This window comes from Gekko japonicus, unplaced genomic scaffold, assembly GCF_001447785.1.
Source record: "Gekko japonicus isolate JY-2015 unplaced genomic scaffold, Gekko_japonicus_V1.1 scaffold2994, whole genome shotgun sequence".
NCBI classification, from domain to species: Eukaryota; Metazoa; Chordata; class Lepidosauria; order Squamata; family Gekkonidae; genus Gekko; species Gekko japonicus.
In genome coordinates, this window is record NW_015164751.1 from 10,278 (window position 1) to 36,177 (window position 25,900).

Consider the following 25,900-nt stretch of genomic DNA (forward strand, 5'->3'; position numbering starts at 1 on the left):
AGCTCACTCCATCACGTGGCACTAGGGTCTCGAACTACCAAGCGACAGACCTTCCAGTCTGCAGATCAGTGTCTTAACCTCTGAGCCACCATGGAAGAGCCCAGGAGCCTTTCCTAAATAGTCAAAATAGTCACTGGAGTAATTTCCCATTGTAGGTGGGACTACGTAAGCACTGGATAAAATCTGTGAACTTTGTTCACAACTTGGAAGCCTCAAGTCACCTTTGTACAAGTGTCTGATGATCCTCTAGATCGTGCTTAAACATCCATATCCCTGGGAACTGTAACTCCTGCGAACTAAGCTGGTAATACAGCAACTGGCAGCCTCCACCAGCTTATTAAAATGAAAACACACACATACACAAAACGTCTGAAATAAGGTTTATTTAAACCTGAGTACGTATGAAAGTCCTCTATGCCACGAGCACACAGGCTCCACCAACTGCTTTGATTTTCTCTTCGGCTTTCCGGCTGAAGAACTTTGCTTTCACAATTACCGGCTGTTTAGGCAGCTTCCCCTTGCCCAGGACTTTGTAGTAACCCTGGAGAAAGAGCAACAACAACAAAAAGGTAGCAACTGAGGCCTCAGCTTGACAGTTATATTTACCAGCTCCCTTGCAGGCCACTATGAGTTTGGAGCAATTAAAAAAAGATTACGGCACATTTCCAAAGTATTGTGAATAATAAATTGTGCCACGGAGAGGCAATTCACTGGCAGCACTAGTCATAATAACTACAAATCTATGATCTACAAGGGAAACAACTGGGAAATAAACTGTAAACAATCAACAGCGTACAAACAGTATAAAGTACATGTGAATATCAACATATTCACAACAGACCATGAAGCATTTGCTCCAGAAGAGGAGATTGGATTTATACCCCGCCCTTCACTTGGAGTCTCAGAGCGGCTCACAAACTCCTTCCCCTTCCCCTCCCCACAACAGACACCCTGAGGTAGGTGGGGGATGAGAGAGCTCTCCCGAGGACTGCCCTTTCAGCTCGTCAGAACTATGGCTTGCCTAAGGTCATCCAGCAGCTGCAAGTGGAGGAGTGGGGAATCGAACCTGGTTCTCCCAGATTACAGTCTGCGCACTTAACCACTACACCAAACTGGCTCCAGCATTTCTTTAGGTGGTGGCATCATCTCCATGCACCTAGGCAGCATCTCTTCCAGAACCCAGGACCCTTCCTGTTATTTGCCTACCTTTGTAGCCTGCCTTGTAACTGGGTGACGCAAGGCCATCAAGTACTTGGGGCTGCAGAGATGACTTCTTAGCGAGTATACATTATGAAATTAACCACGCTTAATATCATGTCTTAATGAAATACCCAGAAGTTTCTTTGAACCTCAACTGGTCTAATGACTATCAAAGAAGCAGAAAGATAAGCTTTCTGCTGGTAAACACCAGTATTTTTCACACATAGCCCAATCCCTCTACGGAAGAAAAACTAGCCAGTCTATGCTTTTGGTGATTTCACTGAAGGAAAAAGACCAAAGCCAAATATTTTCCACACATCCCTCTCACAGAACAAGCACTGTAGGTAGCCAGACAGTGTAATTCATTTAATTCTTCAAACATTTATCACCCAGCTGGAAAAAACTGCATTGCTTTATGTGGTAGCTACTTTGCATTTGTAAAAAACACAGCTGATTCAATTGAAAGAGCAGACTATTTGAAACTCAGATGCTTTTGCTTGGACACATGAAACTGCCTTATACTGGATTAGACCATAAATCCATCAAAATCAATATTCACTACTCAGACTGGCAGCGGCTCTCCAGGGTCTCAGGCAGAGGTCTTTCACACCACCAACTGGAGATGCCGGGGATTGAAACTGGGACCTTCTGCATGCCAAGCAGATGCTCTACCATTGAGCCATGGCCCCTCCCCCATTAAGGGTTAAAAAAAATAGAATCACTTTGCGCAGAACAGTGTGTCTTCAAGAACAGGAGCTTCCACATACTGATGTGCTCTATCCAGGTGAATTCAATTCAAGGAAGTTCCACAAATACAGTTGCACCAAATATGGTTGCACACTTCCTGAGAAGGCTCCCTGGGGTGGGGATTTCTGCTTGAATCAATTCCATTGCACTTATTGATTTCACCTTTTTGTCTGACTGGAAGTCAGGAATTTATTTGTCAAAGTGTTGTATCCCAGCGGCATTGTTAACAGTTCAGAACAATAAGTAAACCAGTTATATCCTGACGGATACAATGGTAGACAGTTTCAGATTTCTTCAACAAGCGGGAGAGCACAGACAATTCTAGTAAAGGGAAACCCTCTCTCTAGCCCGTGATCCTGAAACTAATGGATGTTGCTGATTTGGGTGGCCTGTGATACAAGACTTGAGATCACAGCCAATCATATCAGGGAATTCTCTCCGAGAAACACAGCACACCATAACAATGAAACGTGTTATGACACTGCGCAAATCTCGTTAAAACTGGCTCGTTGCTCATCCACTCCCCACCCCTGCCCCTGCGGTATAAAAGTCAACCATCAGACATCTTATATTAAGCACACAGATTCCACAGGGGAAAAGCTGAGATGGTCTCAAAAGAGATGCACAGTGGCGTTTTCTTGAACTTCAGTCTAAGGTTACCCTAATCAAGAGGTGGGTGGGCTGCCAAACACTACTGGCATATATGTGTTGGGGTATGCAAACATCAAGCAGGCACATTCCAAACTTAAAAAGGAACAGTATGAATGTAGCAGCTGGGATAATGCTCGATACAGGTCCGGGAAACAAGGACCGACACCACTTACCGAGCGTACAACATCAATGACGGGTGCCAACCCAGCCTCATTTTTTGCATAATTGAGCCTCGTCTGCTCACTGACGAGCGTCCAGAGTTTATCCAGATTGATGATCGGGCAGAAGTGCTGGTTCTTCTTCAAGTGGTAGTGCCTCATACCAACTTTCCCGAAATAACCAGGGTGACTGAGAAGAAAGCATACAACATATGATGACTCGTTTTGAAATACACGAGAGCAACTGTTTCGCTAGAGAATGCATAAATAAAATAGAACCTTGGGTTAATTTTATAGGCATTGAAAAAAAATCTATTTATAGCACCACTTCTGAAAGTCTTCTATGCCTGAGTCCGAAGGTTCTCTGGGTCGATCCACCCAGCTTCTGCACAGGTTCTTTTCCAGGCATCTAGATTGCCCTTGGTTGAAAGCCAGCATGAGGTAGTGGTTAAGAGTGACAGACTCTAATCATACACTTGGAAGGGGCCTCCAGGGTCATCTAGTCCAACCCCATGCACAATGGAGGAAATTAACAAATACCTCCCCCACAACCCCAGTGACCCCCGTTCCATGCCCAGAAGATGACCCCACCTCCCAGCATCCCTGGCCAAACTGGTGTGAAGAAAAATCGCTTTCTTACCCCAACGTGGCATTAAGCATTTCCCTAGGCATGTAAGAAAGGGTCAAAAGAACTAAGCACTGGTGCAACCCTTCCCGCTCTCCCTTTCATGATCTGCTTAAGTTCACAGAATCAGCATTGCTGTCAGATGGCAGTTTGGTGTAGTGGTTAAGTGTGCGGACTCTAATCTGGGAGAACCGGGTTTGATTCCCCACTCCTCCACTTGCACCTGGCTGGATGACCTTGGGCAAGCCGTAGTTCTGATAAGAGCTGTTCTTGAAAATGAGCCGTGTCTGTCAGAGCTCTCTCAGCCCCACCTGCCTCACAGGGTGTCTGTTCTGGGGAGGGGAAGGGAAAGGAGTTTGTAAGCCGCTCTGAGACTCCAAGTGAAGGGCGGGGTATAAATCCAATCTCTTCTTCTTCTTCTAGCATAAGAACATAAGAGACGCTAATGTTGGATCAGGCCAAAGGCCCATCCAGTCCAACACTCTGTGTCACACAGTGGCCAGAAATACCAGCTGCCATCAGGAGGTCCACCAGTGGGGCCAGGACATTAGAAGCCTTCCCACTGTTGACCCCCCCCCCCAAGCACCAAGAAGACAGAGCATCACTTGCCCCAGAGCCCCTATCTATATCTTGTGGCTAATAGCCACTGATGGACCTCTGCTCCATATGCTTATGACCTCTGGTTGAAACCCTCCAAAGGAGAGCCCAACACCTCCTGAGGAAGCCTGTTCTACTGAGGAATCTGGAGAACCTGGTTTGATTCTGCACTCCTCCACATGAAGCCAGCTGGGTGACCTTGGGCCAGTCATAGCTCTTTCAGAGCACTCCCAGCCCCCCCCCCAGTCTAGCTCACCACCTAGTGGCGCATTATGCTAAAATGACCTAGTACTTCAAATCTTAGGCTCTCCTGGCTATACTACACACAATGCCATTTGATAATAATTATTAATTGTCCTTGGTTCCCATACACCTTCTCTCCCCCCACCACTGCAGGCCAGCATGGGGTAGTGGTTAAAGTGTCAGATTAGGATCTGGTAAATCCAGGTTCGAATCCTGTTGTGCCATGGAATCTTGCAGGGTGATCTTGGGCCAGTCACACACTCTCAACCTGATCTACCTCACAGAGTTGTTGTGAAGATAAAATGGAGGAGAGGAGGAGGATGTAAGCTGCTTTGGGTCCCCAATGGGGTGAAAGGCAGGATATAAATAAAGTAAAATAAATCAATAAACTGACAGAAGGCCGGTTACCAAAGGCCAAAGCTCAATGATGCACATACATGCTGCACATACCGAAGTTCCAAACTGAAAACCTGGCTGCAGCCAGCAGTAGGCTTCAAAACATAAGCAAGACATCTGCAAAGTACTATGAACACTGAGGAGAAGCTCTTTAAGAAAAATACAAATAGCTGTGTCCATCCTCTTGAACGTACCACACCTCCCAGTTTGAGAAACAGCCGTCTGTTACTAACCTGGTGGCTGACTGTACTATTAAGAGCACAGCCAGTGAATAAAAGTCAGTTGTTACTCTTCGAGTACTATAGCACACCATGATAACGGGCAATATCTAGATGTGACTCTAGTCTCGGTCGTTTGTAGACAGGCGGGTTTTCCCTGCCCACGCTACAATTAAGGTAACGGATTACCTGCTAGAAATTATGTACAGAATTATTCCGAGGCCGAAAACCAAAGTAGAAGAACAGTTGGTTTTATACCCTGCTCTTCACTACCGGAAGGAATCTTGATGCGGGTTACAACAGGCACTCCGTGAGGTAGGTGGGGCTCAGAGAGCTCTGAGAGAATAGTGACATTGCTGTTAAGCAAGGTGAAGAGCTCAATCAAAAGGAATTAATTAATGCACATTTCTATAACTTCTGTAAATGGACTCTAAGGCTTTGCCGTTGGCAGATCATACGCTTCTTTCCCCTAAATACAGTTCACTAATTGACAACAGGTTTTGCTAGGGCTGGGTACGTAGTGTCCTTAGCAACTCAGTAAATTGTCCCAGCCCTGACCTGGATGGCCTAGGCTAGCTCAATCTCACCAGATCTCGGAAGCTAAGTAGGGTTGGTCCTGGTTATTATTTGGATGGGAGACCTCAAAGGAAGCCTAGGATCACTACACCAAGGCAAGCAATGGCAAACCACCTCTATTTGCCTCTTGTCTTGAAAACTACATGGGGATGCCATAAATCAGCTGTGACCTGACTGTACTTTACACACACATGATTGTCCCATCCTCCGCACCCCAGGTCTGCAGAGAAGGAACAGAGAGCTTAATTTTGAAAAGTAAAAGAACGGGTAGCTTACTATTTGTCAAAATTGATTCTATGGTGATGCATGCCTCCAGCATTACCACGTCCTCCAGGATGCTTCCTGTGCTTGCCTGAAGATTAATGAGAGATTAAAGTGAAGCGCAGCGTTGTCAATAAAGCACAGATTACTCAGAATGCTGTTAAACTGACTGACGTTCTGGCTTTGATTTTTGGAAGCCCTGAACTCCATTTCAACAGCCACCAAAGTAGCCAGTTCTAGTGTCTACCTCCCTGTCTGCCATATACAACAAGCACGCATTACCCCAGGAAGCAAGTTTGTGAGTTCTGGTCATATTACATTTCATGTTTATTGGATTTCCCTATGCAAAGCATTAACAATAAGGGTTCAGGCAGAGAAGCATTCTACGATTCAGGTGCATGAAATCAATCACACCATATGCCCCACTCTAGTTTGTCTCGGAACTGGAAAGTGTGAATTATGATTGGGCTACTGAAGCAAGATTTAGGAAATTAGAAACAAGCCAAAACACTAGGCAGACAAGTAGCTATCTTTTGTCCTGTTCATGCTTTACAATGTCCGGGTAAAGCACAAATGGTTGGGCTGAAACTGCTCCAAAGGCCATGTGGTACCAGGCGTTCTATATTATTTCAAAATGACTTGAAGCAAAGGACTCCTGTTACTTGTTAGTTTTTTGGCCCTAGTGGGTAATCCTACCTAAGCCATGCAGTGATGCTATGATGGGCCCCTTCCACTTCCCTCCCTCAGAGGCTAGTTTTTCCCTCCATTTTTCTGTCCCCTCACTGACTGAGCAGCCCTGGTAACATGTTTTCTTCTCCCCTGAAAAAACTTTGGCTGTCCCACCCTGTCAGTAAGATATATTTTGACTATTTGCTCAGCCCAGGAACCTGAGGGAAGGGATAGGATCACCCTTTAACTTAAACCCTTGATAATGGCACTTGAGACGCTTTTAAAATTCAAAAATAACATCAAAGAGAAAGGTCAGGTGAAAGCAGGGGCTGAAATTACTGAGGTAAAACTACTACAAGCATAGGCTTTTGATCTTATATATCAGGCTAATGAGAGGTTCTTAATTTATTTAGATCTTTATATTAAGAGGCTTTTGTTCCAGTGTTTTCCCAAACGCTCTATTTTCCTTTGAGAAATCACAGACTCTTTTGGTGCCCAGAACACCCAAGGCTCACTGGCTCTGTGAAAAATTAATCCTTCACAGTCCTTTAGTTGTAGGTTCAGCACTAAGCCTCTTGAAAAGCACAGTCCATCACAGATGCAAAACAAGTTCTATGTGATCAGTTAGTCTGCTATCCTTATATACTGTTTTGCTTAATAGTTCACTCCATTTGAGTTCTGAGAAGTTACATGTTTTGTTACAGTCCCTACATTAGTTACATGTTTTACAGAAAAAAGGTTCAAGCCCTGATTAGAAACATAGAACCATGAATACAAGGCATGGCCCGGAGGCAGACAGAGTCTTAAAGCAGTTCTTACTGACAGCTTGTGTTGGGGGGGGGGGCCCTGCAAGTTGATCATAATAAACTAGAAATGGCAATCATGGAAAAACAGCCATTGCTAGGGGACAAAACAATAGACAGATATGGACTGAGTCATTTGCTGTCACGGGACTACCCTAAAGATGGGACAGAAGCAATGCTCCCTCTAAGCTGTGGAGTCTTGTGACCAGAAATTCTATTTCGTGAGCTACTGGCATTAAAGTTGTGAGCGAGCGATTTGGCTACTGCATAAATTAGTTTGCTCTGGAGCCATCCTTCCTGAGCGAAGATAAAAATGTGTGAGCCAGAGGCTAGAAAACTGTGAGCTAGCTCACACTAACTCATCTTAGAGGGAACACTGGACAGAAGCTGCTTGCACCTGTCTTTATGGCAGATTTTTACAGATAAAATTATACAGATCACTCTTCCTTCAAGTTTATATTTGCCTCACCGATAATCTCTAGACAAAGCAATTTACCAAACAATGAAATAATCTCATGAGCCCTTGATACATACCAATACGACCATGGCCATGGCTGACATGACCTCTCAGTTTCCTGGTCTTCCTCAGTCTGGAAGGCTTAAGGGAAACAAAAACGTAATAGTAAGTATGAGATACATATACCTAATCAGGTGGGTAACAGGACCTCAGAAAAAATAGATTTTGGAGTCAAGCCACTTTTTTGAACACAGCAAGCCCTCATTTATTCTACTGGACCGAATCAGGCAATCAACATTTACCACTACAAGTTGTTTTTAAAACTTTTTGTTGCATTGAAACTGATTTGATTCGAAATATACTCTTATAGACATCCCAAGCTTGTAAAATATCTGATCTAGAAATATATTAACAGATCACAGGAAACATGCCAGATCTGTGTGTCTAGAAGCTGAAGGGAGTTCCAAAACACACACGCGGCCGTCTGAATCCGAAAGGCTGCCCCTGAGAAAACGATGTTGCAGTAAGGGGTCTTCTGCTCTCCTCCCCGCCAGAATCCATCTTACGGCTCCTGGCAACACTGCTCATTTTTTATGGTCTGCTATTCCTTTTTTTAAACAGCTCCACTGTACCCCCCCCCCCCCGCACCGCAGGGCTCTGGGAAGACGGCCGATGGACGTCTTACAAGCAGAGTAAGCCGTGTGGCTGTTTTAAAGGACCAGGTCTTAATTTCCTCCCACCCACGGTCGGGAGGAAAGCCGGAAAGCAAACGAGCGCAAGACAAGCCGGGCCGGCTGCTGTGGCGAACGAGGCTGTTCCTTAGGCGACGGGATGGATGCAGAGAGAGGACAGGTCCGGCCTTTGGGGTTAAGAGCTCCAAGTCACCAAGGGGGAAGGGAAGGACCACCACACCGCGCGTATCTCCGGGCCTGCGGGTCCCCCTCAGAGCCTCTTTCCAGAGCCCCGGCGCCAGCGAAGCACAGCGGGGCGCCCACTTAGCCGCTCTCCTCATCACCACCTCCCAACACGGCACTCCTCTCACCACCTACCATCTTGCCAGGGCGGAATGAAAAGAGAACGAGATCCCCCTCTCGCGAGGTTTCGTTCCCCAAAGGAATCGCCTCTCGCGATGCTTCGCTTCAGGCCGCCCAGAGAGGACAGCCGCACGCGAGTGGACTCTCGCGAGACTCCTCTGGTGTACTGGTGGTCACGTGACCTAGAGGAGCCCGCGTGGTCCTCTTCGTTAGGGAGAGGAAGGAACGGGAAGGAGCAAGAAGCGGGATTCTTATCATGGCGTAGATCGTCCCGGAGTTGCATATTTAAAATTTTAATCGGGCCGCTCTAGGCTTTGGCGATTCAAGGGAGGAAAGTGTCAGTCGCCTGAGTGGAAAACCAGGCCCGGAGATTGCAAGGGTGTGGGTTAGTTAGCCTTGTTCATATGTATAGATAGATAGATCTATATAGACATATATTTTGCCGTTTCCATTAACTGGGAAAGTAGCATGTGGCGGGAGAAGAGGCAGTCTGCCCCCAAATCTCTATGGTGCCCCATTCCATTAATTTTTATTGGTCGCCCCGCATGCTCAATTGGTTGCCGGAAGTGGCGTGTTGATTTCTTTGAAGATACCCCCGAGCTTCGGGCAACCCGGGGGGGAGAGAAAAGCGCATGCGTAGTGGGTATGCCGCGTTTCTGTTGCTGATGAAGTGGGAGAAATTGACGCAAGTGAGAGCGGCTGTGTGGTTCAGTGGTGTTTACTACCTGGCAAGAGTGTGCTGGATTGCATGGTGCACCCTGATCCGGCTTTACTCGGGAGAAATGAAAGGAGGATGTAAGCTTCACTTGGTTTACAGTGCGGGAGCAAAATTGCTTGCAGGTGGCTATGACAGGGATGGCATTTTGCCAGTTGTCGAACATCTTCCCTGGCCTCCTGTGTAGTGCAAAAATAAGTTTCAGAGATCCGTTGAGGGTCTCCCCCCACCCCCGACTCTGGCAGTTGGAGTTCAGTGGGGATTACTTTTGAGAAAAATTTCAGAGGCTAGCCCTGTTGGCTTGCAGAAGAGCAGGTGAGCTCACCTCCAGTAGCACCTCAGAGAGCAACAAGGTTTTTGAGGTATAAGCTTTTGAGAATTCAAACCTTGCATCTGATGAAGGGAGCTTTGACTCTTGAGTGCTTATGCTCCCCAAATCTTCTTGGTCTCAAAGGTGCTACTGGACTCAAATCTCAGAAAAGTGCCTCTGATTGCACTCTCAGCCTAGTTTGGTGCACATTCTTCTTTTCAGAGGTTAAGTGGAGGATGAAAGGTGTTGTCATAAAGGAATGAGTTGTCTTAATTCTTCATGCAAGATCAATAAACCCCAAAAGCTCAGGAATGCTGAGTGGAGCTCACAATACCCTTTGGTATATTTTTAATGAGTACTTAAAAACAACAGCCAGCTATTACCACCCACTTCTGGCTTTTCGCTGTTCCACATAAGCCCAGACAAATAAATCTCAAGATTTTTTCCTCACACACGTTAAGTACGTGACTTTGTACTGAGGTCTGCAAGAACAGAAACTGCCTGACCGTTGGGAAAAAAATCAAATACATTTTTGAGAATTTTCACAGCTCTGCCAGTCAGAGGCGATGAATGGTTTGGCAGCTTCATAACATGCATTATTGACATTTTTCTTTTGTGCTGGCCTGCCAACTAAGCAATCTTATTTGTTCCACAACCGGCTCCAAGGAAATTTTGGGGGCATATCTACAGCCCAGATATAACCTCCTTTAGTAACCATTCCCAATGGCCTATGGAAGATTGGGGAGGGGAGGTCTTCATATCTGTATGCACAGTTGAACAGCCTCTAGCACAGTTCCTGTGTACACATTTAATGGCCATTTTGGTAGCAAACGAATATTTATTTTGTTGAAGGCTTTCATGGCCGGAGTTCATTAGCTGTTGTAGATTTTCCGGGTTGTATGGCCATGGTCTTGGCATTGTAGGACCTGACGTTTCGCCAGTAGCTGTGACTGGCATCCTCAGAGGTATAACACAGAAAGATGGAGAGCCAATTTGGTGTAGTGGTTAAGTGCACAGACTCTAATCTGGGAGAACCAGGTTTGATTCCCCACTTCTCCACTTGCACCTGCTGGATGACCTTGGGCAAGCTGTAGTTCTGTCAGAGCTGTTCTTGAAAAAGAGCAGTTTCTGTCAGAGCTCTCTCAGCCCCACCTACCTCACAGGGTGTCTGTTGTGTGGAGGGGAAGGGAAAGGAGTTTCTAAGCAGCTCTGAGACTCCTTTGGGTAGTGAAGGGTAGGGTATAAATCCAATCTCCTCCTCTTTTTCTTCTTCTTACTCTCTGTGTCAAGACACAGAGAGTACTCCATCTTGATACAGAGAGTACTCCATCCTGACACAGAGAGTACTTCGTCTTTCTGTGTTATACCTCTGAGGATGCCAGTCACAGCTACTGGCAAGACATCAGGTCCTACAATGCCAAGACCACGGCCCCACAACCTGGAGAATCTACAACAGCTAAAATATTTATTTTGTTTAGATATTTATATCCCACTTTTCACCCCAGTGGAGATCCAAAGCCGCTTACAACATCATTCTCCCTACCTTCATTTTTATCCTCACCACAACAAGGCTGTGAGATAAGAGACAGAGATAGGCAGAGAGAGCGAGATCGAAGGTCAACCCAGCAAGCTTTCACGAAAGGGTTGGGATTCGAACCTGGGTTTTTGAGGTCTTAGGGCGTCCCTCTAACCACTACACAACACTGGTGCTATTGAGGGATGGCACAATATACCCTTTACTCTAGGTTTCAAGTCTCCAGCCCTAATCTTATTGCATTATTTTATCAAATGGCCCATCTGTCGATGGTATTGTGGAGTCCACCTTGAGTCCAAGTGAGAAAGGTGGGGTATAAACAATATAAAGTCTCTGCTCAGAGCAGGTTATTCTGAGCTTTATACAAGAATGGTTTATATAAACAGCTTTGTACAAGAATGGTTTGTCGAATCTGGGCAGGAAATTGAGGGCTGTTTATTATAACTGTAGCCCTGTTAACACTTACGAAAGAGTTTGCATAAGCACAATGACTGAGAAGTTGTATAAACTTGTTGGCTTGAACGAACGATTGGGGCTGGAAGTGTTAGCAAAAGGAAACAGAAATCAGCAAAGCAAGGAGAAGTGCCTTCGTCTGATGAAACAGAATGGAGCTTAAAGGATCGGGAGAACTCAGTTCGCTGGTGTAAACCTGATTGGAAAACTGGTTCGCTGGTGTAAACCTGATTGGAAAACCTTTGCACATCTTATCCGAAGCATGTAAACAAGATCATGGGTTTTATTCAGTTCAGATGTGAACAGTGCTGGCATGGGAGGGGAGTGCATTTAGGGGAGCTGTTATCACTGCCGTGTCCAAGGAAATGGTTCTTTTCTTCAAAGTGAACCCCAAGTCCTATCAGATCTAGGGATGCCGCCTTGGTCTTATGATATTGACAAACTGAATGGAAATTGGAGGAGGGGAGAAGAAAAGGAAATGAGTAATGCCTAAAAGGATTAAAGAACTCACTGTCTACACTCACTCCTGGCTGCACTCTTTAGGACAGTTTCCTCGGGGTAAGCCCAACTGAATAACGTGAGACTTACCTCTGAGTAGACTTAGCTTGCTCCTTGTGCGTGTGCACAGATTCCCCGAAAGGTTCCGAAGTAACTCTTTTGTTAAACATAAGCCGAGATCCACGATGCAATGAATAGCAGAAGAGGATTATGGGGGGGGGGGGGAATGAACAAATATGCCCAGACATGAATATAAAGTGAGCTAATGAAAGTGTTGTGGCACATTTGCAACAGTGCCACAGGTGCTTGAAATAAAGGTGATCCCTTTAATGGTGCAAACAAGCTGATCCATCCTGTCTTTCCATAGGGCTACTGCACAGCTTCCCTGCACGTGAGGAAGAAGCGGGGGAGTGGGGAGAGTTCCATGTATGGGAGCAGTACTCTTTGCAACAGAGGATAAGGCAGGGAGCGCTAGTATGTATTTAGTTGCGTACCTTATTTGTAGTCCCCCTTTCTCACTGGGGCCCAAGGCGGGTTTACAAGCTATAAAGAAGTGCAATCAGACATTATAAGGTCATGTAACAGGACTAGGGTTACAGACCCCCCCCCCTTAATAGTTATATTGCTTTTTTCCATTTCAGATGCATCTCAATAAACTCAGTTGTTTATTTGTTTAAACTCCCCTCGGTTATTGGGGAGGGGCTGTGGCTCAATGTTAGAGCATCTGCTTGGCATGCAGAAGGTCCCAGGTTCAATCCCAGGCTTCTCCAGTTAAAAGGATCAGATAGGAGGGGATGTAAAAGACATCATCAGTTTGAGTCCTTGGAGAGCCGCTGCCGGTCTGAGTAGACAACACTGATTATGATAGACCGATGGTCTGATTCAGTATAAGGCAGCGTCATAATGTTCATCTCCACTGACTGTTTTCCATCCCAGGCTCCTACAGCTCAGTTCTGTTCATCTTTACTCAGAAGTCTCAGTGAGGTCAGCTGGATTTACTCCCAAATAAGTGTACATAAATGCCCTGACCTGGGCAGCCTAGGCTAGCCCAGTCTCGTCAGGTCTCGGAAGCTAAGCAGGGTCGACCCTGGTTAGTATTTGAATGGGAGACCACCAAGGAACACCAGTCATGACACAGAGGCAGGCGAGGGCAAAGCCACCTCTGAATGTATCTTGCCTTGAAAACCCTATGGGGTCACCATAAGTGACCTGCCAGCAAAAATAACAACATTGGGTTGCAGCCCATGCTCCCTCTAACCTGTGGAGTCTTGTTGAGCAGAAATTCTACTGAGCTACTGGCATTAAAGTTGTGAGCGAGAGATCTGGGTAGTGCACAAATTAGTTTGCTCTGGAGCCCTCCTTCCTGAGCAAAAATGTGTGAGCTGGAGGCTAAAAAACTGTGAGCTAGCTCACACTAACTCAGCTTAGAGGGAACACCGGTTGCAGCTACAGCCATTGTGCCACAACCAGGGTATGATTTGCAGGGAATAAATCAATACTTGATAATAATGGAGCAACCAGTGACCTCGCAGATCCTAGTTCTGCACCGATTTTGGCCAGTAGCAGTGCTTCCCCTATTTGTGTCCAGGTAAATCCAGGTCTGTGAGGGCATGCAAAGCCCTCCATTCTTGTAGTTAGTTGTCTTGGACCGGAGCCTTCATACATCATTATTGATACTGAAATCCCTGGACCCCCTCACCAAGGCAAGCAGAGTGTGCTTTTTCTCTCTCCCATTCCAATTCCCTTCCTGGATTTACCTTCCATGTCTCTCTATCCGGCCCCTCATCTCTTAATTTCCCCCTTCCCCAGCCTTGGAGCAGCCAGCCTTATGGTCAACCAGTCTCTCCCCCCGCCCCCCCCCCCCCCCCCCAGTCTCTTCACCTGGCAAGGGGCTCTTTTCCTCCTTCTGTGTTTACCCCAGTGCACATTTTGGACCCTTCCGGGCAACTCTTCTCCTATCTCTTTTTCTCAGGTTACTTTCCATGAACTAACCACAAGGGAGGAACACAATTTGGGTTATAATTGGGCACTAATTTGAAGTATTACAACTAAATCCCAGGGCTGTGCAAATCTGAGTGGGATGGCCACAGTTAAACGACTCCATATTGTTGTCGGTGCCCCCAAGCCTGTAGCCGGGATTTTGTCATTCGGAGGGCCTTTAAATAAGTCGGGAGGCACTGATGTCATTTGGGGAAAGGGGTAGCTGCAGCGGAGGGTTAGATGGAAGTGATGGGGCTTTGGCAGGAAGTTGGGGGCCAGGCCCCAAAATGCCCCACTGTAGCTATGGGCCTGCAGTGCCCTGACCTGTCTGGTCCAGACTAGCCTTTTCTCATCAGATCTGAGAAGGTAGGCAGGGCTGGCCTAGGTTAGTATTTGGATGGGAGATCATAAAAAAAAGTCTTGGGTTGCTACACAGAGGCAGGCAATGGCAAACCACTTCTGTTTGTCTCCCCCCCCTTGAAAATCTCATATTTTAATTTAATTTTTAATTATTCTGAACAATATATTCAACAGTACATTCAGAACACATATTAATACCATGCAATAATCAACATTCTCAACCCGTAAGAGCCTTTTAAAAAATATAACAGATCTTTGCAATAAGAGTTGTTTGGAATCACTTCTTCTTCTGCTAGATATTCCACTGCTGGGAACCAAGTTTCTTGAAAATCTTTTTGGTGAGAGACTATTTTACCATATACAAAGTGTTCCCAGATTCTGTTTTGCCAACACTGCAGAGTAGGTTGATTTTTATTTTTTCAATATTGGGCTAATGTTATTCGTGCAATCAGCTGCAAATTGTTGGCACTTTGCACACCATTGTTGCTGGTTGAATAGTTCAGTTTTGCTGCCTTGACTACCACTGTTTTGCTTCCCTTCTTTCTGTTCTGTGTTGTTGTGAATATTTTGTGTGTGTGTGTATGTGCTTGTGAGCCTGGAAGTTGTGGTGACTTCTGGCGACCCCTAGTGGGGCTAGGGCATTTCAGAGAGGTGGCGTGATAACCTGCCTCTGCGTCCCAGTCCTGGTATTCCTAGGAGGTCACCCTTCCAAGTCCTTGCCGAGGTCTGCCCTGCTTAGCTTCCGCAATCTGACGAGATCAGGCTTGCCTGGGCTATCCAGGTCAGGGGACTCTATTTTGTATTGTTGACAGGGTAATGGCATTTCTTGTTGGTTAAGTGCAGTATCTGTCTCCCTTTCCCCCCGTTTCCCTTGGGAGGATTATTGCAGCAAACTGGAAACTGTGTAGGCAACAGACTTAAATGATCTCTTGCCCCAGAACTTGTATTCTAGTTGAACATACATGGACACATGGAACTGCCCCGTTATTGAAGCAAAACCTTGGTCCATCAAGGTCAATATCGTCCACTCAGACTGGCAGCCGCTCTCCAGGGTCTCAGGTAGAGATCTTTCACATCACCTACTGCTTGTTCCTGGAGATGCTGGAACCTTCTGCATGTCAAGCCGATGCTGTATCACCGGGCCATGGCCCCTCACCTGATGATTAGGTGGTAGCAAAATGAACAGGATTCTTGTGGCATTGTAAAGACGAACAAGATTTCACTGCAGCACCCTGACCTGGATAGCCCAGGCAAGCCTGATCTCATCGGATCTCGGGAGCGAAGCAGGGTCGACTCTGGCAAGTACTTGAATGGGAGACCTCCTTGGAATGCCAGAAGGTGGGAGGTGGGGGCAGGCTTTACTCAGCCACCTCTCTGAATATCCTCCAGGCCCCCAGGTGGGGTCATTCACCACCAGAGGTCGCCATGACTTCCAGGTGCACACACAGTCACATGCACATCTGAAAAATAAAAAAAAAAATACAAAAAACCCCCCAAAGAACAAAAAAGGAGATACTTCATTGTAGCATAAATTTTTGCAAACTTTCGCCCACCTTCTTAGATGCAGGGTTTTGTTTCCCTTGGATGAGAAAGCACTGATGGCTGAAGGGCGTCTTTGAAACAGTTGCTTTCTTTGCAGATATACAGAGTAGGAAACACGACAGCAGAATCCCCTGAGAAAGCTCCTGCATTGCGCAGTCTTCCTTCTTCGGCTGGCTCCAAGCTCTGTCTCCCTCTGCCCCTTCCAAGTGCAAAACGGATATTTCTCGTGCATTCTCGTGCATGCCATCTGCCAAACATGCTGTTACTCTAGACCCAGTGACAGTCATCGGGCCGCAGACTCACGACATCCAGATAAATGAATGCTGGCGGGCGGGTTGGCCTTCCTTTAGGGAATCATGGCTAATCCTTTGCATCTGGATCAAATGTCATGTTATCGCCCCACAGGGATTTTGCCCCATTACGGGCAAAAACTTCCAGACCGATCTCAATGGAGCGTGCTGTGTGAAGGAATAAAACAATACACTCTAAAGTGCAATATCCCCGCGATGTTTTCTGCTTTTTGGCACCGTCCCCCTTCCCTCACTTTTGTGACATTTTAATTAGGTGCTTCAGTTCAACTGCAGATGTTGAATCCCAAGCAAAGCTGTTAAAAAAAACTGACCTCCCCGAATCCACCTGCAATAGCAGTGCCTGCTCTTGAGCGCCACCTGCTGGAGCTTTCCTTATTAACCAGATTAAGTCCAGGTGGCTTGCAGCTCTGCCAGTGGTTTTACACCATTTAGGTATGGATCCATTTTCAGCCTATTTTTCCTATCAGTGCTCGGGGCAGCATACATGACTCTCCCAAAGAGTGATGAACACATGGAATTCACTGCCTCAGGAGGTGGTAGCGGCTACAAGCACGGACAGCTTCGTATCATCCACAAATTTAGCCACTTCACTGCTTACTCCCAACTCCAAATCATTAATGAACAAGTTAAAAAGCAGTGGACCAAGTACTGATCCCTGCGGTACCCCACTGCTTACCTCCCTCCACTGAGAAAATTGCCCATTTATACTCACTCTCTGTTTTCTATTAATTAGCCAGTTTTTGATCCATAAAAGGACTTGTCCTTTTATCCCATGATTTTTGAGCTTACTTAGGAGCCTTTGATGAGGAACTTTATCAAAAGCTTTCTGGAAGTCAAGGTAAACAATATCTATTGGATCCCCCTTGTCCACATGTTTGTTCACCCCCTCAAAAAACATTAACAGGTTAGTGAGACAAGATCTTCCCTTACAGAACCCATGCTGAGTCTGCCTCAATAGGTTTTGTTCATCTATGTGCCTACTAATTCTTTCCTTAATAATGGTTTCCACCAATTTACCCAGTATCGAATCTAGATCTATTCCTATAAGGTTGCAGGCATTTAAATTGATGATGAGATGGTACAATACCCCGAGCAAAATAAAACATATCTCCCCCACTTACCTCTTTGTTGGAGGAAATGTGGCGAATGTGGTTCATTTTTACACTGTTGGTGGGACTGTCGCATAGTAAAAGAGTTCTGGGGGAAAATAGTTATGCATATTAAGGATATAACGGGTTATGAGATTGCAAAAACCCTGGAACTAATTTTGTTGGATCTATGGACAGACAATACGATACCCAAAATACGACAAGAACTAATCTCCACCATGCTTTCAGCAGCCAAGACTTTGATAGCGTCCAGCTGGAAGGACTCAAACCCTATATCCATTGAATGATGGTTCATGAAGTTATGGGATTTATTAACAATGGATAAAATATCGGACTCTATACAAAGAACTGAAGAACAAGGACTTACCACAAATTTATTGGCCAAATGGTTACCGTTTTTGGATTATGTACACAATGAGGATTCATCATCCCGATGCAATATGCCCACAAAATACAAAGAAATACTTACCTGCTTATAAAACCTACTTGACTTTCGAAAATATTTTGTAATAACCACCTGGTTCATGGTTTATTGTTAATGGTTATAGTTAATTTGTTTTGTTATGTGTTTGTATTGTATTAGCAATGAAAATAAAAACATTTTTTTTTAAAAAAAGAACTCTCGAATGTATGCCATCTGGGCCTGGTGAGTTATCAGTTTTTAAGTTGTCTATCAGTTTTAGGACCTCCTCTCTCGTCACCTCAATCTGACTCAGGTCTTTCAACACCCCTCCTGAAATCAGCGGTTCTGGAGTGGGCAAGCACTTCTCATCTTCCACAATGAAGACAGAGGCAAAAAATGCATTTAGCTTCTCAGCCATTTCCCTACCATCCTTCAATACTCCTTTTACCCCTTGGTAATCCGGTTCGCCCGGATTAGAGTCCACACACTTAACCACTACACCAAACTAGGCTGCCAGGTGGAAGGATGGGGTGTTTTTTTGTTTTATTTTTCTCCCACTGTCACCACTGGGGGCTTGTTGGCAGCTCTAATGTACAGCAACAAGACCAGGACTCGCCATCATGTCCTGAGGAATTTTCCCTTCTCTTTCTAATTGGTTTCCTGTAACGCCTTTCGGGGCAGGGGATCCCCTGCTCTGGGGCCCCTCCCCCTGGTGCTGATCAGCTAGCCAATGGGGGACTTACCAGCAGCAAACTGAGGCCTAGGCCTCTCTTGCTGGTGGTGTGGTAACATCACTTCTGGCACACACCAGAAGTGATGTCATCACATCGCTGGCGGCTTGGGGATGCTCTGGTATTTGAGCAAAAACTCTATGGTAAAAGCTACTTGTACCATAGAATTTTTGCTACTCTTTTGAGCAAGAGTAGCATTGTTATCTAAGGTTGCCAGGCCAGGCCTAGGCAGAAGCTCTAGGAGTGGGGAAATGGGGGGGGGTAATCATCTGTGTTATGACATCACTTCCAGGAAAACCCAGAAGGGACATTGAGTAGCTCTAGGAATCGCCAGGATCTCTGGTAAAATCACAGAGTTTTTGGCTGCTTTGGAGGGTAGAATCTGTGGCATCACATACCAGAGTGCCCCCATGTCATCGGTGATGTGATGATATTACTTCTGGTGCATTCCGGAAGTGACCTCACCACACTGCTAACAATAGCGGCCTAGGCCTACCGTTGTCCCCTCCCACCCACTTTCTAAACATTTTTCTTCTAAAAAATTGTACCATCCAGCCTGATGAAGAGTTCTGTTGAAATGGAAAGCTTGCACACTGCAATGTGCCATTTGGATGGTCCTATTAAAAGGCATTATGTGGCTTGGCATCTTGAAAGCGCCTCTGCAATCAGCTTATCTACTAAAAGCAGCAAGTCCATCTTTTCTCTGCCCAGAGAGGAACAGCGCCACCTTCCAGTTGCTGGCAGAGCCGGCTGGTGTGAACAGCATGGCTGCGAGAGCCCTGTTGGGAAATGGGGCCAGTCTGTCAGTTCCAGGTGCAGGGAGTTCGATCACCTTCACCTCTAACTGCGTCACTGTGTGTACATTTCAAATGAGGCCCCGGTGGTCTGGGTGTCTGAAACTGCCCAACCCGCTGGCAGCTTGCACACAACAGGAAAACCGTGAAGTGGGATTTGCTTGTAATTGGGAGCACAAGGCCTGGTCTGCGTCTCTCCACACGGCTGGGCTGCTTTGCATCTCCACGGGAGCCCAGAGATTCAGGTTGACGTTTTAATTAGCTACAGAGATGTTCGCAAGGTTGCCGCAAAGCAAAGAAGCGTGACTTGCACAAGGAAAAGGAAGCTGGGCAGACTGGCTGGATTTACAAGCCGGTCCGTCACTGAATTTGAGGTTCAGCTTTGTGTGCTGTTATACTTGCTAGAAAAGAAACTGGGCTGATGGACTGTCCACATTCACTCGATTGTAGTCTTTTTAGCATGCAGCGTGCTTTGCGGTCCTTATACGAAGCTATGTCATACTGGCAGACAAGCAGTTCTTCTGGGGTTGCCAACCGGCAGGTGGGCTTGGAGATCTCGAATTACAGCCAATCTCCAGAGGAGAGAGATCAGTTCCTGTGGAGGAAATGGCTGCTTTGGAGGGTGGAATCTGTTAGATCGCACTAACAAAGACTCGGAGAATGATTTCAGCTAAGTGATTCAGCTTTAATGAAGTAGCGAACAAACACTCAAACGCATTCAAAACCAGAACAGTTTAACATTGGGAGCTAGGCTCCTTTTAAACATTCCTGGGCTAACATAGCCACACCTATTTACAATAATCAACCAATAAGGTTGCTTAGATAAGGACCAATAGGAGTTCTTCCCGCTCAGGGACTGTGTGTTATTCTGATTGGTTGCTGGTAGAGGGCGACCAATCGTACGTTAGTTCGGAGGAGCCTTCGTCGGCTCGAAGCTTAACATTGAGTGTCAATGGGGCGATTCAAGTGATGATTTCAATACATCACAGAATCTGTGGCATCACATCCTGATGAGGTCCCTCCCCTCCCCAGACCCTGCCCTTCCGACAATTGGATGTTTCCAGTTTACAAAGTCTTAATATGATTTTGAAAGTTAAAAACATCGACAAACCTGGATAATTGGAATTATAGAATGAGCCTGAGCTTCAGTCACAAGCTCCATAGACTCTCACTATCTGAAAATCAACAGCCTGATTGGTTGCCGTTGTGCAATGGACCAATCAGGAAAGACTATGACTTTTCAGTAGGAACAAACCCTCTTGGTCCTAAGTGCTCACTTATGGTTGGACCTTACTGTTCTAGGGGTGTGGTTTAGCCAGTTCCAAACTGTATATAAATTGGGGTTCTGTGTGTTCTGTATGTTGTTGTGTTCTGTTCTAATAAACTGAAATCACTGGTTAAGAAAGAGCTGGCTGATCTCGAGTTACAACAGAAGTAAATAGTATTGTCTGCCTTTCGAGCTCAGCGCAGATTACACAATGTGAGTCAATGCAGTCAACAGGATGAGACCGCTAATAAGCAACGTAACAGGGCTGTGATTATAGAAATCAGAAACAAAGCATTAGACCTGAGATGTTATCGAATAAAATAAATAAATGTTAAAACAGTGCAGAAAATAGTATTGCATGAGTAGGAAACAATGCAACAGATAATATTTGCCACATAAGGTTGCCAGCCTCCAGGTGGGGCCTGGAGATCTCCCACTTTTACAATTGATCTCCAGTTGACAGAGAGCAGCTCCCCCGGAGAAAATGGCTGCTTTGAAAGGTGGACTCTATGGCATAGTACCCTGCTGAGGCCCCTCCCCTCCCCAAACCCCGCCCTCTCCCCGATCCACCCCCTAGGTCTCCAGGGATTTTTCAATCCAATCCACATCTCGAGTTACAACAGAAGTAAATAGTATTGTCTGCCTTTCGAGCTCAACGCAGATTACACAATGTGAGTCAATGCAGTCAACAGGATGACTAATAAGCAACGTAACAGGGCTGAGATTACAGAAATCAGAAACAAAGCAATAGAGTATTAGACCTGAAATGTTATCGAATAAAATAAATAAATGTTAAAACAGTGCAGAAAATAGTATTGCATGAGTAGGAAACAATGCAACAGATAATATTTGCCACATAAGGTTGCCAGCCTCCAGGTGGGGCCTGGAGATCTCCCACTTTTACAATTGATCTCCAGTTGACAGAGAGCAGCTCCCCCGGAGAAAATGGCTGCTTTGAAAGGTGGACTCTATGGCACAGTACCCTGCTGAGGCCCCTCCCCTCCTCAAACCCCGCCCTCTCCCAGATCCACCCCCAAAGTCTCCAGGTATTTCCCAACCCAGACTTGGCAACCCTAGTGCCACTGTACACCAGTGGTGCTTCTGATCTACCTATCACCTCTGACCCACACTTTGGGGTGTGTGGGTGTGACTGAGTGGATCACGTGCATTGGTCCTGGAAGTAAGTCCTGACATTTCAAAAATGCCTCAGGCCCTAGTTAGAAGTGATCTTTTCCATGTGTAACTCACAGGTACTACCTGGACTCTTAAACAATGTTTTCCAGACAGCCTTAATGTTCCAGTTTCATTTCCCTTTGATACCCCCCCCATTTCCTTCCCTTTGTTACCTTCCCTTCCATTCAGAAAGAGCAGGGGAGGGAAATTGAAAAACTGGGACATCAAGGAATTGCAAATGAAGCTGTGTGGAAATTAGGGTAGTCAGGTTCCCCCATCCCCAGCAGCAGGGGCTGGGGGATAGGGCTGCCAGATCCAGGTCGGGAAACTCCTGGAGATCTGGGGGTGGAGCCTGGGGAGGACAGGGGCCTCAGTGGGATACAATGCCGCAGAGTCCACCCTCCAAAGCATCCATTTTCTCCGGGGGAACTGATTTCTGGTGTCTGGAGATGAGCTGTCCTTCCAGGGGTTCCCCAGGCCCCAGCTGGAGGCTGCCATCCTGTTATGTCTTGGGACTGGAACATTCCAGGACTGTTTTTACCAGAGACAGGCTGAGCTTGGATCTCTAGAACAATAGCCCACCAGGACTCTGGAGGTGGCCAGTGAGGAATTAATGGGTCTGACAATGGCCTATCGTTGGTAGTTGTTTGGGAAGTGGGTGGAGTTGCATGCTATTTAAGGACTGTTGTCTGGCTGGGTCTTTGTATTGTTCTGGCTGAATCATTAATAAAGCTGAGCTGATCACCTAGCTTGGGGTCGGACCATCCATGAAACGAAGGGAAATGAAATTGGAACATTAAGGGTGTCTGGAAAACACTAATGTTGTGGCCATGGGGTCCTCCTCAGAGAGTCAAAAGATGTTGTTGATACCGCTGCAGTTTTGGGCAGTCATTGAGAGGCCAGTTGGTGACCTCGACACACCACAGGAAATGTCGTGTCTGGCACGGACCTCAGGTAGCAGACGTCAGGGGGAAACCTTCCCTTGCTGAGACGCTGAAGAATTGCTGCCTGTCGAGATTTGAAAATACTGAGCTAGACGGACCAGCTTGTAATGAAGCAAATTTGTGTGCTCATGTACATATTCTATTTTTGTTGAGTGCTCTTTTGTGAGTTTGACCCGGTTCCCTTTATTTCCTCTCTCATGGTTTGTCTTACTGGTTGTTGTTATTCCGTTTGAAGATTTGAAAATACTGAGCTAGACAGACCAGCTTGTAATGAAGCAGATTTGTGTGCTCATGTGTGTATTCTATTTTTGTTGAGCGCTCTTTTGTGAGTTTGCCCCGGTTCCCTTTATTTCCTCTGTCATGGTTTGTCTTACTGGTTGTTGTTATTCCGTTTCCCTGGGCCTAGGAAACATAATACACATCCCAAACAGCAAATCTCTTCCATGTGTCGTGTTTCTAGTATTGCAAAACTGCTACTGAAAAGTATGCAGACGGAGAGTGATTTCAGCTAAGCATACCTTTATTTAGTCCGGAACAAAGACACCTTGGCTGGCTCACAGGCCGCGTTATATTCCCTTGGAAAACCACCACCAAAACACATCCCACTCCCCGATAGGCTATTTACAGTAACCAAGAGACCTATTGGCCTCACGGTTTGGGTCCTAGCTATCTGATAGGGCCGGCTAGGATCCTTCTGGCCCATTGTCTTTAGATACGAAGCTTGAGGTTTTGTCCCTGGGCAAGTCCGGACATGCCCGGCCTTGTCAGGGCTGGATACACTACAGCTACTAAAATACTTATGTCAGCTGCCGGTGAGAGAACTATCCCCAGGTTGCCTGCAGTCCAATCTCCAAAACGGAGAGTTTCACAGAGGAGTGCAGTGGCTTGAGAGAGGCCTTTGGACCAGGAAGAAGGAAAATCGGAAGCCCCTTTTGTTTTTCTCTGTCTAGCAACGTGCTGTGAGGGCCAGGGAAGAGCGCTGATTGCAAAGTCCCCACATGTCTGTTTGCACAGTGGCTTGGAGTCTGTGGTGGATCAGGAGTTTCCTGCCTTCCCCCCCATCCTGTTGCATCCAAAAATGCTCCTCCAGAAGGTGCTGCTGGGGGACAGGTGACCCTCAGGAACAGTATGATGGGTGGACTGAGGGTCTGAAGTAGGAAGGGGTAAAATGCCCCCTTCTGAAATTAAAGGGAGGGGCTGTGACTCAGTAGGAGAGCATCTGCTTGGCATGCAGAAGGTCCCAGGTTCAATCCTGACCCCGGCATCTCCAGCTAAAAGGACCAGGCAGAAGAAGAGGAGGAGGAGGAGATTGGATTTATACCCCACCCTTCACTACCCAAAGGAGTCTTGGAGCAGTTTACAATCCCTTTCCCTCCCCCTCCCCACAACAGACACCCTGTGAGGTGGGTGGGGCTGAGAGAGCTCTTTTGAGAACTGCTCTTGAGAGAACAGCTCTGAGAGAATTTGTGGAGGAGTGGGGAATCAAACCCAGTTCTCCCAGATTAGAGTCCATGCTCCTAACCATTACACCAAACTGGCTTTCTCCAGATGGTCTCTCTGATCTCCAGGTGACAGAGGTCGGTTCACCTGGAAAAAATGGCCGCTTTGGAATCTACTGAGGTCCCACCCCTCCACAAACCCTGTCCTCCTCAGGCTCCACCCACAAAATCTCCAGGTATTTCCCAAGCCAGAGGGGTAACCTTACTGTGGGATTGAAGGAAGTGTCTCTGTTTCAGAATGAGAGAGTTTTCTGATTGTCATACTTCTAACACTTTGCTGGGTTGTTCAAGTCCCACGTGTTGCTTAGTTCGCTGAGTTCCTTTTAATTTCCCCAACTCCAAGTGAGAGGCTTCCAAAGATGGGAATTCCCTCAATATTTGGACAATTTACACTGGGATTGAGTTTGCATGGATTTCAACTTGTTGAAAGAAATCTCTTTCCCCTTTTGCTGATTTTAATCTCTCACAGGTTTTGTTCCAAACATCTTCTTTTCAAAATTGCTAGAGTTTCTGAGTTGAAGATCAAATTACTCTCCAGACCTGCCCCATTTAGTGGCTGGTAATAATTATCCAAGTGGAAGGGGCAGTTTTTGTCTAAGCAACCAGCAATCTAAATTCTTGCTTTCTATCCATTCAGCTCATAAAACCCTCAGCTGGGCCGTGGACAATGGCCAGAAGGACTCTGGGATCATATATAATCCCCGCTCCATAAACCGAATGCATCATTTTATTACTTACAGCTCCTGCCATTCATTCATTCATTCATTCATTCATTCATTCATTCATTCATTCCTTTTGGAAAGCTGCTGGAGTGAGAGGCGTACGTGCTTGTGCTTCCGGATCGACATTATGCGTCTTGCATGGTAGTTTGGGGTGTTTGATCATTCACTGGTCATTCACTGCTTTGGTTTTCAGCTCATCTGCAAACTGCAAGCAGAAAAAAATGAATATTTGAAGAGTTGTTTGTTTCTATTTTTGCCATTTGCACGTGCTTGGTTTTGCAGAACAGCACATGCGTGTTCTCTGGCTTCCCCAGGGCTTCCCCAACTGCTGCCGCCGCCATCGCCCCTTCCCATCTGCTTTTTGCTGCATTCTACGTAAAACATTCACATTTCACTGCTAGTGACTCACCGATGAGAGGTCTCTCCCTTTGTCCCTTGCGTCATGTGACTCATTGTTCGTTAATGGCAAAGGTAGGCAGGTGGTGTGAGACTCCATGTGTGCATGCACGTTTTTGGAGTGTCTCGTGGGAATTTTATTTTTAAACCCCTCCCCCCCACCCCTGACCGGAATGGCCCAGGCTAGCCTGATCTCAACAGATCTCTGCAGCCTTGTCCCCAGCCCGCCGACCACCCAGCAGTTCGAAAGCTTCGGCGAGTAGATAAAATGGGTACCACTCCTTAGAGAGGGTGGGCACACTAAACCCCCCTGGTGGGGGAGGTGTTAGCCGGCGAACGGAATGTCCAGCGCGTAAGACCGAAAAGCCTAGAAAGAACTCTTCGGCATCAAGGAAGCCTGTAATGGGCCGTCCGGCCAGGCGGTGGCAGTGCTGCGCTGCAACTTGAAGCAGTCTGGAGAAAGCTGACAACATCAAGCCATGCCGAGGGGAAAATGCCGCTGGAACACATCTGACCTTACAGCT

At 46.4% G+C, this 25,900-nt stretch overlaps 1 protein-coding gene across 1 annotated transcript; it reads right to left on the minus strand.

Moving 5' to 3' along the window:
- Nucleotides 1-363: 363 nt before the first annotated feature.
- RPL27A (ribosomal protein L27a) lies at nucleotides 364-8,734 on the minus strand. The gene is made up of 5 exons (XM_015409654.1): nucleotides 8,651-8,734; nucleotides 7,679-7,742; nucleotides 5,688-5,763; nucleotides 2,772-2,946; nucleotides 364-541 (listed from the first exon to the last, which is right to left on the minus strand). The coding sequence occupies exons 1-5, from the start codon at nucleotides 8,651-8,653 to the stop codon at nucleotides 413-415; spliced, it is 447 nt and encodes a 148-aa protein (XP_015265140.1). The 5' UTR covers nucleotides 8,654-8,734; the 3' UTR covers nucleotides 364-412.
- Nucleotides 8,735-25,900: the final 17,166 nt, after the last annotated feature.

Coding starts and splice junctions, on each gene's coding strand:
- RPL27A (XM_015409654.1), bottom strand. Junction 2,947..5,687: donor AGAATCAATTTTGACAAATA/GTAAGCTACCCG, acceptor CTTTCTTCTCAG/TCACCCTGGTTATTTCGGGA. Junction 542..2,771: donor TCATTGATGTTGTACGCTCG/GTAAGTGGTGTC, acceptor CTCTTTCTCCAG/GGTTACTACAAAGTCCTGGG.